The 15,014-nt window shown below is 37.0% G+C and overlaps 1 protein-coding gene across 2 annotated transcripts in view; it reads left to right on the top strand.

Moving 5' to 3' along the window:
* Window positions 1-15,014, top strand: part of kcnh4a (potassium voltage-gated channel, subfamily H (eag-related), member 4a) — an 80,369-nt gene that overhangs the window by 32,313 nt on the left and 33,042 nt on the right. Inside the window, exons 4-6 of one of the 2 annotated variants that reach the window (XM_022672582.2) lie at window positions 5,073-5,194; window positions 6,275-6,536; window positions 12,320-12,477. In XM_022672582.2, the coding sequence (XP_022528303.2) occupies window positions 5,073-5,194; window positions 6,275-6,536; window positions 12,320-12,477 (542 nt within the window). Of the gene's footprint in view, window positions 1-5,069; window positions 5,195-6,274; window positions 6,537-12,319; window positions 12,478-15,014 lie in introns of both variants that reach the window. The other variant, XM_015607607.3, reaches the window with a different exon arrangement.

Raw genomic sequence — 15,014 nt, 5'->3', positions numbered from 1 at the left:
AGCAGTGCTATAGGATGGCTATTTTACTTCCTTAATAGGCAGTTGAATTGTTTTTTAATCATGTTTTTTTAGGAAATTGAAAGTGGTTCCTTTAGCGTTCCTAAAGCATTTGCTTTGGTAGAAAAACATCTGTGATTTTGCTTTAAACAACCCTTTAAAGAGGGCCATGTTTGCTTCTCTAGAGCAGGGGTATTAATTGGTCTCAGCCTGGGTCCCACATTTTCTCATTTTCTCAAGTCGTGACCCACTTTTATAGAATACAAACCACTCAAACGTATTTTTTAAAAATAGCCTTCAAAACCCCATTTAAACATACATATGTATGTTTAGTGAATTTAAGAGCATTTTTTGAGAAACTAAGAAGGAATATGACAACTACATGTATAAAAGTTACTACAATAAAATTGAATATAAAAACTGCGCAAAATAAATAAGGCCACAAAATTATGAGCATTATTTTTTTTGTATTTATTTTTTACAAGATGTCCGTACCCGCCCAGAACATGTCCGTGACCCATATTTATGTCCCGATCCACCAGTTGAGAATCACTGATCTAGAGGATCTTTAACTTAAGAATTGTTTAGTCAGGTTCTCTAGGGAAATTGTTCTGTAATTGCCAACTTTATTTTGCTTGAAGGAAAATTGAATTGATGGTTCTACAGTGATGTTCTTTAGGCAGTCAGAACCAGAACATCGAAAAAATGTCTAGCAGTTTTCTAGCAATGCTTACTCAGGAGCACTTCAGCTTCTGTAAAGTTTATTTGAACTTTTTAGTCAGACTTAGTTCTTCGGAAGAGGTCATTTGATAAAACTCCTTTAAAGAACCTATTCATAGCAATACTATATATGAGGACTACACTTAAAGAACCTTTAAATTGATTGAGTTGTTCAGTTAGGAAATCATAGTAGTTCTTCTAAAAAATTGCTTCAAAGAAACTTTTATCAGTAATGCTATTTTTTAATTGTAAAGGATCTTTCAATTAATGGTTTTAAGTCAAGTTCTTTGGGGATTCAGAGGTGGTCCTCTTATAGCAGTGCTGTAAAAAAACATTATTTAAAGCAGTATCATAGAGGAATGATATACAGGTCCTTCTCAAAAAATTAGCATATTGTGATAAAGTTCATTATTTTCTGTAATGTACTGATAAACATTAGACTTTCATATATTTTAGATTCATTACACACAACTGAAGTATTTCAAGCCTTTTTATTGTTTTAATATTAATGATTTTGATAATTCTTCAGAAATTTATTTCTGTGTCTTACCCTCTTGCTTGAGGGTGTCAATGATGGCCTTCTGGACAGCAGTCAGGTCGGCAGTCTTACCCATGATTGCAGTTTTGAGTAATGAACCAGGCTGGGAGTTTTTAAAAGCCTCAGGAATCTTTTGCAGGTGTTTAGAGTTAATTTGTTGATTCAGATGATTAGGTTAATAGCTCCTTTAGAGAACCTTTTCATGATATGCTAATTTTGTGAGATGGGAATTTTGGGTATGCCAAAATCATCAGTATTAAAACAATAAAAGACCTGAAATATTTCAGTTGGTGTGCAATGAATCTAAAATATATGAAAGTTTAATTTGTATCATTTCATTTAGGAAAAGAACTTTATGAACTTTATCACAATATGCAATTTTTTTTAGAAGGACCTGTATAATTCCCTATAAAACATACAAAAAGTAAAGAACCATCATGTCAAAGGTTCTTTAGGTAAGCCGAAGGGGTTCTTCTATTGTGTTGCTTGAGAGAATCTTTTTAATATCTTATGTTTTTAAAGCAATGCTATTGATATACAGTACAACAACTTTTGCTTTTCTGAAGAACCTTTGAATTCTTGGTTCTCTTTAGTCATGTTTTTCAAGGAATCAGAAGCTTTTTGTCTTTTCCCTACATAACCATTGACATGAGAACCTGACAAAGTGGTTCTTCAATACAATTAAAATAACTCTTGATCAATGTTTTAGTTTTGTTTCCCTAAACGTTTGTGAAATTGACGAATGTTCTTACTTCTAGACATGGAGATCCACCACCCTTGATTTTTAGAATGTACTCATATCACTGAAAGCCTTAATTACCTAGAACAGGTGTGTGAGATTAGGGGGAGGGTAAACTCTATAGCTATAGGAGGACCGCTACTGCTTTTCTAAAGGGTTCTGGATCTGATGGCTCTTCAGTGGTTGTTGATGAAATTGCTTCAAATGACCTTTATAGCAGTCATTTAGACAGACCACTTATGCTTCCACAAGGAATGTTGACTGATTGTTCTTCATCTTTTCCTTTGAACCTTTTAGAGCAAAGCTATTGGAGGACCACCTTTCCCTCATAGGGTACCCTTCAATTGATAGTTCTTCCGCCAAGTTCTTCAGAAGAAGACAAATATGGGTGTTTTATTAAATTGCTGCAAAGAACCTTTTTCTAGTGATGCTATAAGTGGATCACCTTTGTTTGCCTAAAGGGCATTTAAATTGATGTTTTATTTAGTTAGGTTCTTTAGATAATCAAAAGGGCTTATTTTATTTTATAGCCAAGCAATACGATGACCCCTTTTCCTTTTTCATAGCAATTCTGCTTCCATAAGAATGGTAAAAGAGGAACATTTTTCCATATCTAGATAAGGTTTTCGTTATTCAGTCAAGGTCTTCAGAGAATCAGATTTGGTTCTTCTATGATAATGCTTCAAAACACTTTACATATATGATGCTGTTTATTCCGTAAAGGAACCTTTGAGTCAGGGGTTCTTCAGTCAAGTTCTTCTAAGATATTGCCAAAGAAGGACCACATTGGCTTTCCCAAAGGGCCTTTGAATTGACAGTTCTTTAGTCAGAATCTTCAAGGAAACTTAGTGTCTTTCTTCTATGAAATTCCACAAACCATTCATAGCAATTGTATATGAGGAACACTATTCTTTATTTAGATGACCTTTTACTTGATGGTCTGCTTTGGTTAAGTTCTTCAGGGAACAAGAAGCGATTCTTCTATGATATTGCCTTTGAATCAAAGGTTTGAATTAAGGGTTTTTCAGACAGGTTCTTCTAAGATCTTGCTAAAGGAGGACCACTATTCTCTGCCTAAAGGAACCTTTGAATCAAGGTTTCTTTACACAGATTATTTTAGGATATTGCCACAGGATTCTTTGCCTAAAAGAACTTTTGAATAAAGGGATTTTTCTAAGATATTGCTACAGGATGACCAATTTCCCTTTCCTAAAGAAACCTTTGAATTGAGGGCTCCTCATGCAGATTTTTTCTAATATATTGTTATAGCTTGACCACTATTCCTTGACTAAGGGAACCTTTGAATCGAGGGTTTTTCAGACAGGTTCTTCTAAGATACTGCTATAGGATGACCACTATACCTTGATTAAAGGAACCTTTGAATCAAGAGTTCTTCAGACAGCTTCTTCTAAGGTACTGCTATAGGATGACCACTATTCCTTGGCTAAATGAATCTTTGAATCGGGGGTTCTTCAGACAGGTTCTCCTAAGAAATTGCTATAGGAGGACAACTATTTTGTGCCTAAAAGAATCTTTGAATCAAGTGTTTCTTCAGACAGGTTCTTCTAAGATATTGCTAAAGAATGCCCACTATTCCTTGCCTAAATGCACCTTTGAATCGAGGGTACTTCAGACAGGTTCTTCTAAGACATTGCTATAGAAGGACCACCATTCCTTGCCTGAAGGTACCTTTGAATCGAGGGTTCTTTAGAAAGGTTCTTCTAAGACATTGATATAGGAGGACCAGTATTCCTTGCCTAAAGTAACCTTTGAATCGAGGGTTCTTCAGACAGGTTCTTCTAAGATATTGCTAAAGAATGACCACTATTCCTTGCCTAAATGCACCTTTGAATTGAGGGTACTTCAGACAGGTTCTTCTAAGACATTGCTATAGAAGGACCACCATTCCTTGCCTAAAGGAACCTTTGAATGAAGGTTTCTTTAGCAAGGTTCTTCTAAGACATTGCTATAGAAGGACCACCATTCCTTGCCTGAAGGTACCTTTGAATCGAGGGTTCTTTAGAAAGGTTCTTCTAAGACATTGATATAGGAGGACCAGTATTCCTTGCCTAAAGTAACCTTTGAATCGAGGGTTCTTCAGACAGGTTCTTCTAAGATATTGCTAAAGAATGACCACTATTCCTTGCCTAAATGCACCTTTGAATCGAGGGTACTTCAGACAGGTTCTTTTAAGACATTGCTATAGAAGGACCACCGTTCCTTGCCTAAAGGAACCTTTGAATGAAGGTTTCTTTAGCAAGGTTCTTCTAAGATATTGCTACAGAAGGCCCACTATACCTTGACTAAAGGATCCTTTGAACCGAGAGATCTTTAGCCAGGTTCTTCTAAGATCTTGATATAGGAGGCCCACTATACCTTGCCTAGAGGAATCTTTGAATCAAGGGTTCTTTAGCCAGGTTCTTCTTCCAAGATCTTGCTATAGGAGGACGAGTATTCCTTCTCTAAAGGAACCTTTGAATAAAGGGTTCCTCAGACAGATTTTTTCTAAGATATTGCTATAGTTTGACCACTATTCCTTGCCTAAAGGAACCTTTGAATCAAAGGTTCTTCAGACAGGTTTTTTATAAGATACTGCTATAGGATGACCACTATTCCTTGGCTAGAGGAACCTTTGAACCAATGGTTCTTTAACCAGGTTCTTCTCAGATCTTGCTATAGGAGGACCACTATTCCTTGTCTAAAGTAACTTTTAAATCAATGTCAGACAGATTATTTTAAGATCTTGCTACTGGATCACTATTTTTGCCAAAAGAAACATTTGAATCAAAGATTCTTCAGGCAGATTCTTCTTAGATATTGCTATAGGAAGACCACTATTCCTTGGCTAAAGAAACCTTTGAATCGAGGGTTCTTCAGACAGGTTCTTCTAAGGTATTCTCAAAGAATCTTTTAAAATGATGCTATTGGAAAATCACCTTTTCCTTTCTTTAAAAAAGTTTCTTCTCAAGAGAAAAATAGCACTTATTGCCACTTTTGTGTTAAAGACTGTGATTAGCTGAAAACTCAAGTCAATCTAACTCCAATTATGTTGTTCTTTTGTTGTCGCTGTGCCAGAAGATGGCACCCAGAACAGGAAGTCCAGCCGCTCGCATCTGAGCCGGGCACGTGAGCGTGGGCGGAGCGTCCTGTACCACCTGACCAGTCAGTTTACCAATCGGAGAAAAGGGAAGCTGGCAAATGTAGGTTACCATGACAGCATGCTTATTATTAGACCTGCATGTTCTCACATTTAATGAAACATATGGGGGTGTGCGATTCTCCGCCTATTGTGAACTTAGAGGCTGTGTGTCGTCTCGCCCACTGCCTTAATTGGCAGGAAGCACCGGCTGAGGGGGCCAGACGTACCCGTTCACTTTGGTCTTAAATGTCTATCATCTAGTTCTAGTTTAGCTATGTTCCTTTGTGCTACCTTAAAAAGCCTTTTCTAGCCTTCGCTGATTGAATCAGTTTGCTATGCCGTGTTTAAAATAGTACAGAAAGTTGACCTTTGATGTTTCGAGAGTAAAAATGAAAATGTCAATAGTGGTTGTCTGAGAATCTGTTGCTGTATCTGCTTTAATCATGTTCATCTGCAGACATTATAACATCTTTACTAAAGGAAGCAGCTTTAAACTTTCAAATAGTCAAGTCTTTTCTACATATAAAGGCCTTTCATTGCTGCTTATTTTAAAGATAAGGCAGTTTAATCACATTTAATATGCCTGTATGAAGCGGAATCTGTCCTTAATGCAGTAATTAACCTTAGTTATTTGTGTGTAGGCTACACTGTAAACTCATACGTTGTTTGAACTCCAATTATTTAAGTCTGTTTTACATAAAATTGGACATTTCTAAACAATACTATTTTGAGTTAGTTGAACATTTGTGAGCACGTATACTGTACTATTCAAACTGAGATCTTTGAGTTGAACCAACTTATTATAACCCAGTTTAGTCTGTTGCCATTGGCTGCTTCTTTTCCATTGGCTTCTGTCACAATCTATTTGCATATTGGGCGTGTCAAACAGTTTCTGACAGACACCATCAGTGTGTAGTGATTCCCCCTGGGCTACCTTACAAATAAATCAACTTCCCCTTTAGTTGTAATAACTTGATGTTCTAAGTTATGCTGACTTAAGTTTTCATTACCCATTACTTAACTTTTTTAAGGCAACCGGTTTCCTCAATTTTCTAACTAAAATCTTATCTGGGTTTACAGTGTAACTGAGAAGATGAATCAGACAGTCAGTAATAGAAATTTGTCCTTTTTCTTATGTCAGAATGTTTTCTCGAAGCCCACACTGCCGGAGTATAAAGTGGCTTCAGTCCAGAAGTCCCGCTTCATCCTGCTCCACTACAGCGTGTGCAAAGCATTGTGGGACTGGCTAATCCTCCTCGCAACGTTCTACGTGGCCGTCACCGTCCCATACAACGTGTGCTTCTCGTCCCCTGACGACAGTAACCATGATGAGCCGGAGTGTGACTCCACCTCCAGGAGTACCATCGTTAGCGACATAGCTGTGGAGATGCTGTTCATCCTGGGTGTGTATATAATATATATATACATATACATATAAATATACATATACATATAGAGTATTAGGGCTGGGCGATATGGAAAAAAATCTTATTACGATATAGTTACCAGTTTTTCATATCAGCCGATATCGATATGTATCACGATATAAATCAAATCACTTTCTGTTACACTTAAAGGTTTCTATTTTTACTCAGAAGTGACAGAATAAGGGAGTTATGGACAAAATCACTAGCAGGCTCAGAGCCTTGTGGACAGACACTAGGATGTTAACATCTTGCCAGGTGGGTACAGCTTTTAAATTAATTTTAAAAAGGGGACAAATATATAAACTAAAAAATATGTAAGACCCTTTACATTATATGTCTGTTTAATTTAAATTGCAATAACACTTTATTTATTTTTATAAAATTATATTTAATCAAAAGATCATTCCCCTCCCTGAATGCAGGCAACTACATAAAGCAAAATACAAGAGTATATCACAGTGTTCATTTTGACAGGTGATTTTGATACAGTCTTAGTCTTTTCACTAAAATGTATAATAGTTTTAGTTACATTTTAGTCTATCGGATATTATTAGTTTTAGTCAGATTTCAGTCTAGTTTAATTTTGGTCATATAAAAAGTATGTATTACATATGTTTTACTGTTTTTCTATTTTCTATTTGTTGTAATTTTAGATAATTTACTGCTTATGTTTTTTTTTTAATAAGAGCCTTTAGTTTTTTTTTCATTTAAATTAAGCTAACATTTAAATATTTAAAAAAAAAAGTGGCCTATAATGGAGGTGGGAGGAATAAAGTCAAGTTTCTGAAATGATCCACTTCTACTGCCGTACAGATTTATACTAACATTACTGGCTTTCAGTAGACTAGACTTACATTACTTAAGTGTATTTAAAACTCCAGTTCAGTAACAGCAATGTTTAGCTCAGTTCAAATACAGCTAGACAGATTATATAATCTTCTGTATTTAGTAAAATATCCAGCATAACAGACTCTCTATCTGTTAAAAACTATAAAACACAAAGACAGAGGAGAATGCTGCCCTCAGGGTTTTCTAACAGAAACAGTGAGAGTTAGGAAAAAAGATGGAAAGTGCTTCCTTTCTGTGTGTTTATATACTAACCCCTCACTCGTGCTGAAGTTAACCTTAATTTACACGAAACGTGGATTAACACGGCTAACGTGCGTTACCCATTAGTTTATTAGAATGTAAAAAGCAGTGAAAGCATCTTAGCTAATGATGACAGATTGCACAGATCCCTTTTACACCTAAACATCGCTAACTTTAAACTGGAGACAAGCTAATCTAACTAGCAGCAAACAGAGCAGCGTTTACCTGCCTTCAGAAATCTGAACAAGCTCACCTCTCTAAATATCTTGGAGACGCATGCCTCATATTTAAAAGGTGAGTTTTCCAGTGTAGCGCCGCTGAATAGTATAAATGAAGTTTATCCAGTAAATGGGAGAGAAGGAGCCGCTATGTGAGGAGTTCAGAGTGGAGGGGCTCGGGGGGTGGGGCGGAGGGGGATGGTGGAGAGGGGAGGGGAGGGGTTGTACTGGGCTGAGCAGCAGTTCAGCGTGCTGCCTGATCTCGTGCTGCGCCTTTTCACAACGCTACTTAAACGGGAAATAGAAAATTTAGTTTATCGAATTTCTCGCCCCGACTTATCGCGATATATAGTTTCCTCGATAACTATCGATATCGTTTTATCGCCCAGCACTATAGAGTATACAGTACTGGAATGTATGAGTGTGTATGTGTGTGTGTTTTCGTGTAAGTTTGGGAAGAAGGGAGGAAGGTGGTGGGTCAGCTGACATACATTGCCATGACAACACCCGGTGGTAGCACCCTAACCATCAGCACAGATAGCAATTAGTGTCCACCCAAACTTCTTCTGCCCTCTCTCTCTCTCTCTCTCTCTCTCTCTCTCTTTCTGCACTCTTAAAAATATACAGCCCAGAACGGGTTGCCAGTTTAGGTTCCTTTTTGCTTGATGGGTTATTGTGAGAATAGTGTGCCTTTAGGCCCTCAAAACCTTAAAAATTACTTAAGATTTGTAATTTTTTTGACGATCACACTGTAAAAACTTTTTTATACATCTTAAAGTAAGTTGATGGCAAACTGATGCCAATAAAGATTTTAGTGATATTTAGCACACAGGTAAATTGGGGATCTTTGGGCGCCAAAAATACACCTTGTGAAGCTCAAAATGTGCAAAAGGCACATACTAATTCTCTTAATTAATCATGGGTGTGTTTTGGGCGTAACGTTAATCAGTTCTCTCTGAATTTGGCAAGTTGATATTTTAACAGCGAGGCACTTTGCGTGTCTCAGCAGAGGATACTGACCTGTGCATTCACGCTCTAAACGTGCAACAGCAGATAATTTACGGGAACATCAATTTATTTTATTCTTTATTCTCTTTATTGTTGATGTAAATGCTCGATTTGCATGCTGGAGAGATTACATGTGTGTGTTTAATGAGTGGGGGTTTAAGCACGCTGAGTGGCAATTCTGCATGGCTAAGACTGGATTGGGCAGTTGGCTGTTGTCAGGGTTTTAATCAGTCAGTGGCACACTTGTATTTCCTGCCGCCAAGATAGAAACACACCTGATATTTACTTGAACACACCTCACTTCCAGACCACCACGCTGACGATATTTTGAAGGCGCAGGCAGAAGGTGTGAAAATAGGCTGTTGACAGGGTGTAAGACAGCAACAAGCATTGCATGGTCTACAATAAAACAAAATGGTAACTTGCTCTTATGACCTACAACACTGAAGTCAGGCAATTAAGCATTGCATAATATATAACTGAATGCCCAAGAGAAAGTAGCCCTGCTAGGCAAGAGTCCAAACTTGCCTAAGAAATACTAAGAAATGTTGGATTAGATTTAGTAACCCCTAGCTGTTGAATGTAAGCAATATTTACTCAAAATATGGAGTAAGCTCTTTCCAAACAATGTGAGTGCAAATTGTTCAAATGTACTGTATGGAGTAGATTATATATGTTATTTTTACAGTCTATTTTATCTGGTAAAATTTTGGAAGCCTTTGCAAGTGGTCGAATTTATGTTTTGCAAACACTGTTATATTTTGAATTGTTCATGGTGAACTTATTCTGTTTTAAAGATACATTTTAATTTTTAAAAAGTATTTTATACGACAGGGTGGACAAATTAAGCTTTTCCTGAACTAAATCCATAGCAAATATGAGAAGTGAAATTCTATTTCTATTATTAATTGCTGTTTTAATAGTAGCTGCTTTTCCTTAACGCTGTGCTCCAGCTCATCCCAAATCACCCATATAAGTTGGGTTCAGGTCAGGGGATTGTGTAAGCCAAATACTGTTTACTGCACTGCTTACTATATAATTCCATATGTGACCTTTAAATGTCTTCATTAACTGTCTTTAACATTAATCTACAGTGTAGAAAATAAATTATATAAAGAAATATATAAAAAACATTAACTGATGAAAAAAGTGTTGAGGTTCCCTAATTTTCTCATGCCTATAAATGAGATGAAGAAGCTCTTTAAGAGGTTCTACGTCTTCTGTTTTTCTTAGAACAAAACATTCAAGCCATGAATAATTTAGCATCCTTCATTTTAAGCTTCACGTCTCGAGTATTCCTTCTCCTCCTCTTATAAAGGAAGGTGTGAGATCTTCAGCGTGTGTTTCATCAAAGCGTAAATGAGGTTAAGAGAAGGTGAAGATTACACCTAAACCTTTTTTCAGATGCCACACACTCTCTATTTCCCTCACTCACACACACACACTCTCGCTTACAGCAGCCGTAATAACTCCCGTAAAACCCCCATGGATCAAAGACTACATAAGCCAGAGATATTGATGACACGAACAAACCCTCAAAGGGATTACTGTCTGAGCACACCACATCTGATCTGGATTGATCCCTCACTGACTGAGGCATGTCTCTTCATTTTACATGAAGAATATTTGCTGTGGAACTTCGTCTTTGTTTTTTGTTTTTAGTTTTTTTTTCTCTATTAATCTCAGGCAGTGAATAAGACAGCATACACCACCTTTACAGAAAGCATGCCTATTCTGTGTAAGCATGCATTTTATGCTAAGAATATGGAAATACATGCTGTAATAAGCATTCTGAACATTCATAACAAACTGTGTGATGTCTGCATGGGTTAATAGGTATGTCATTAGCATATTTCTTTACATAATATGGCTCTACTCTATGCAAACAAATTATTATAGATCTGGATAAAATTAAAAGACCACTTCAGTTTCTGAATCAGTTTCTCTGATTTTACTATGTATAGGTATATCTTTGTGTAAAATGAACATTGTTGTTTTATTCTATAAACTACAGACAACATTTTTCCCAAATTCCAAATAAAAATATTTTCATTTAGAGCATTTATTTGCAGAAAAAAGATGCAGAGGTTTTAGGCTTCAAATGATGCAAAAAATAGTTAATATTCATAACGTTTTAAGAGTTTAGAAATCAATATTTGGTGGAATAACCCTGGTTTTTAATCACAGTTTTCATGTATCTAGGCATGATCTCCACCAGTCTTACACACTGCTTTTGGATAACTTTATGCCACTCCTGGTGCAAAAATGTAATCAGTTCAGCTTGGTTTGATGGCTTGTGATCATCCATATTCCTCTTGATTATATTCCACAGGTTTTCAATTTGGTAAAATCAAAAAAACGTAATAATTTTTAGTGGTCTCTTTTTTTTATTCCAGGTTTATTTGGAACATTTTTACTGGTCGAGATTTTTTAAATCCTGTTCCCACTGGAATTTGCCTCTTCCACTTAATCCTGCTATGAATATATATATTTCCTGTTCATGCCTGAAATTTAGACAAAAAGTTTTAGACAAATTTAGACAGAAATTTTAGTAGGCTAGTCTTGACTGAAGGCAGTATAGTAAAAAGTAAATGGTCTATATAAACATACAGCTACATATAAAAAGATGGCCAACCACTGTTTTGCAAATATTTAAAATAAATCATATTAATTTTTTTAATGACGATATATCTATTTTTATTTAATGATAATTACTGTGCAATTATAATAATTTTATATTAATTACTTTTTTTTTTTTTACCAATTTCTGTGATTTTTCTACATGTACTTGTTGTCCCGCCCCCATACTCAGTGGATTGGTTAACTACTCTAGCTCATTCAACATAAAATTTAGACACAATATAAAACTTAAATGCTATTGGAGATAAAAGGTTCTGTAATAAAAAACAACTGCCAGATTTAGATAGCGTTCAGATTCGAATCATGTAAAAAAAAGAAAAAAAGAAACAAACATGACAGAAAGTAAAAATGGAAAACTGGAGATACAAGGTCCTGTAAAAAACTGTGAGATTCAAATTATGTTGAAAAGGAAAAACAGAAAATTGAAAATAAAATTGCTGTTAAAAAATGTCAGATGTAAATCATGTCAAAATGTAAAATGTGGAAAACAAGAACAACAGCCAGACTCGAAAAGTGAAAGAAAAAAGTGGAGATACAACTATCTACAAAAAAGAACTGCTATCTATTAAGAAAAAGAACTTATTTCAAAAGGTAAAAAAAAAATGAAAAGTGGAGATATAAGGTTTTTGCAGAACATTGACAATTTTCGTGTATTCATGTGTTCTATATTTTACACTCATAAAAATAAATAGAACAAAATGCACCTAAACGTACAGCATTTTGAACATATATGTACCAATGTATTCTGGAAATTTTAAGCTTTATAAATATGTAATAACCATGTAATTTTACCACTCTCTGTAGATATCATCCTGAATTTCCGCACCACCTATGTGGGGCCGGCAGGGCAGGTGGTGTATGACGCCAGGTCGATCTGCCTGCACTACTCGGCCACCTGGTTCATCCTGGACCTGATCGCCGCCCTGCCTTTTGACCTGCTCTATGCATTCAACGTCTCAGTGGTGAGTAAACGCAGAGTGTCTGTGTGTGTTTAGTTGTAATTATCTCATTGGTAAGCTGAAGCTGTGTGTGTGGGTTGTAAATCATCTCAGTGGTGAGTCATATATGTTTGTGTGTTCTGTCTATATTTGCACATTGTCATATTAAATATATGTCCAATAGACACAATAATATGAGTTCTGAGCATATATAGGAAATGATCCATGAGGCACGTTGCACTTGATTCGGTTCATTTAATTAAATGTTTTAGCTTGAAGACAAGCAGACTGACCAAGAGCATAGATTACTGGAACCATGTCCTGTGGTCTGACGAGACCAAGATACACTTGTTTGGCTCAGATGGTGTCCTGCATGTGTAGCGGTGCCCTGGTCAGAAGTACAGAGAAAAATTTACCTTGCAAACTGTCAAACATGGTGGTGGTAGCATTGTAGTTCATAGTTCCAACATGAACTGTGACATTCTAAAATAGAGCACGATCCCCTTCTTTTGGAAACTGGGTCGCATGGCATTTTTGGGGCATCCCCACATGGAAGGTGGGAGGGACAAGGTCTCTAACATCCACCAGTTCCAAGAAGATTCCAGGATATATAGTATTTTCAACGTTTTTATAATCCATTAATTACTATTACTTTCACTTTTCTAAGCAAAGCTAAGAAAAATCTGATATATATACAGGGGTTGGACAATGAAACTGAAACACCTGTCATTTTAGTGTGGGAGATTTCATGGCTAAACTGGAGCAGCCTGGTGGCCAATCTTCATTAATTGCACATTATTGCACCAGTAAGAGCAGAGTGTGAAGGTTCAGTTAGCAGGGTAAGAGCCCAGTTTTGCTCAAAATATTGCAATGCACACAACATTATGGGTGACATACCAGAGTTCAAAAGAGGACAAATTGTTGGTGCACGTCTTGCTGGCGCATCTGTGACCAAGACAGCAAGTCTTTGTGATGTATCAAGAGCCACGGTATCCAGGGTAATGTCAGCATACCACCAAGAAGGACCAACCACATCCAACAGGATTAACTGTGGACGCTGTAAGAGGAAGCTGTCTGAAAGGGATGTTCGAGTGCTAACCCGGATTGTATCCAAAAAACATAAAACCACGGCTGCTCAAATCACAGCAGAATTCAATGTGCACCTCAACTCTCCTGTTTCCATCAGAACTGTCCTTCAGGACAATACATTATTGTGGTCTAAAACCAGGTGTTTCAGTTTCATTGTCCAACCTCTGTAAATAAATACACTACAAGGACAAAACTATTGGGATATCTTTTAAAATGCAATAAAACAGTAAAGAATAGAAGCGCTTGTTTTATTTATTTGCAGAATGAATTCAGGCAAACTGCACACTGTGTGGGCTGAGGTTAACAGTGTGTGTCAGGAAGCAGGAGAAAACAGAGCTACATCGCTGTTGTTTTATTCTGTTCTGGATCACATTTGTAGATGTTATATGTAAATTAGATGAGGTCAGTCATCTGCTGAATAACTGCTGACAAAATAGAACCTGACTTGCAAAAGCTACAATGTCAAATTCAGAGAGGCTGTTTAAACCTGCTATTGAAAGGTTAGGCACAGGTTAGGCACAATTTCTTCCTTGTGTTTATTGGAACAGCACAACAAAAGAGAGAAAAAAAGACAAATGTAACATAACTTAACACAAAACTCCAAAAATGGGCAGAAAAATATTTTCATTTCATACAATTTCATTATTGTTCATGCTGTCCTGCAGGCTCAGGGTGCATCAGTGTCATCTGTTGACATTTGTATTAAATGAAACGCTATGGACCATACTGCTGACACAGAGTTGCAAAATAAAAAGCTTGATAATGGTTATAGGAAGTGATTGATTTCAGTTATTTTTCCAAAGGGTGTGTAACCAAATATTAAAGGAGAACTCACTATTAAAAGGTATAAAGGTGTAAGTACTTACCTTTGATGAATAGCACACCTCCGTTCTCCCACAGCGTTCTGAGACCAAACACCCTTTAGTCTGGGTGACACAGGGCATAATTTGCCCCCAAAAAAACACTTTTCCAGGCTTAAAATAGCTCCACACCTCCTTGCTAGAATTTAGAGACCGGGGGCACCGAGTGGTCCAGCGGTCTAAAGCGCTGCCACTATGAGCGTGAGGTCGCAGGTTCCAACCCCCACTCATGCAGCTTTCGCTCAGAGGGAGGAAAATTGGCCCTGCTCCCTCCGAGTGGGTAGATGGCGCTCGCTCCTCACATCACTCCTAGGGTGATGTCCACTGCACAGGGCATCTGTGAGCTGATGTATCTGAACCGAGTCGCTGCGCTTTCCTCGGAGAGCGCTGTGATTCTGCTGCATCAACAGCAGCTTGAAATAAAACAGTGGCTGGCTTCACATGTATCAGAGGAAGCATGTGTTAGTCTTCAACCTCCTGGTGTGTTGGGGCATCACTGGTGATGGGGGAGTCCTAACGAGCGGGTTGGGTAATTGGCCGTGTAATTTGTGGAGAAAATGGGAAGAATTAAAATTATACAAAAAAAAGGAATTTGGAGAGCCCTGACATTTA

This window comes from Astyanax mexicanus, chromosome 19 (assembly GCF_023375975.1).
Source record: "Astyanax mexicanus isolate ESR-SI-001 chromosome 19, AstMex3_surface, whole genome shotgun sequence".
Lineage (NCBI taxonomy): Eukaryota > Metazoa > Chordata > Actinopteri > Characiformes > Acestrorhamphidae > Astyanax > Astyanax mexicanus.
Note: the sequence above shows the minus strand (reverse complement) of the source record. Positions and strands in the feature narration are given on the sequence as shown.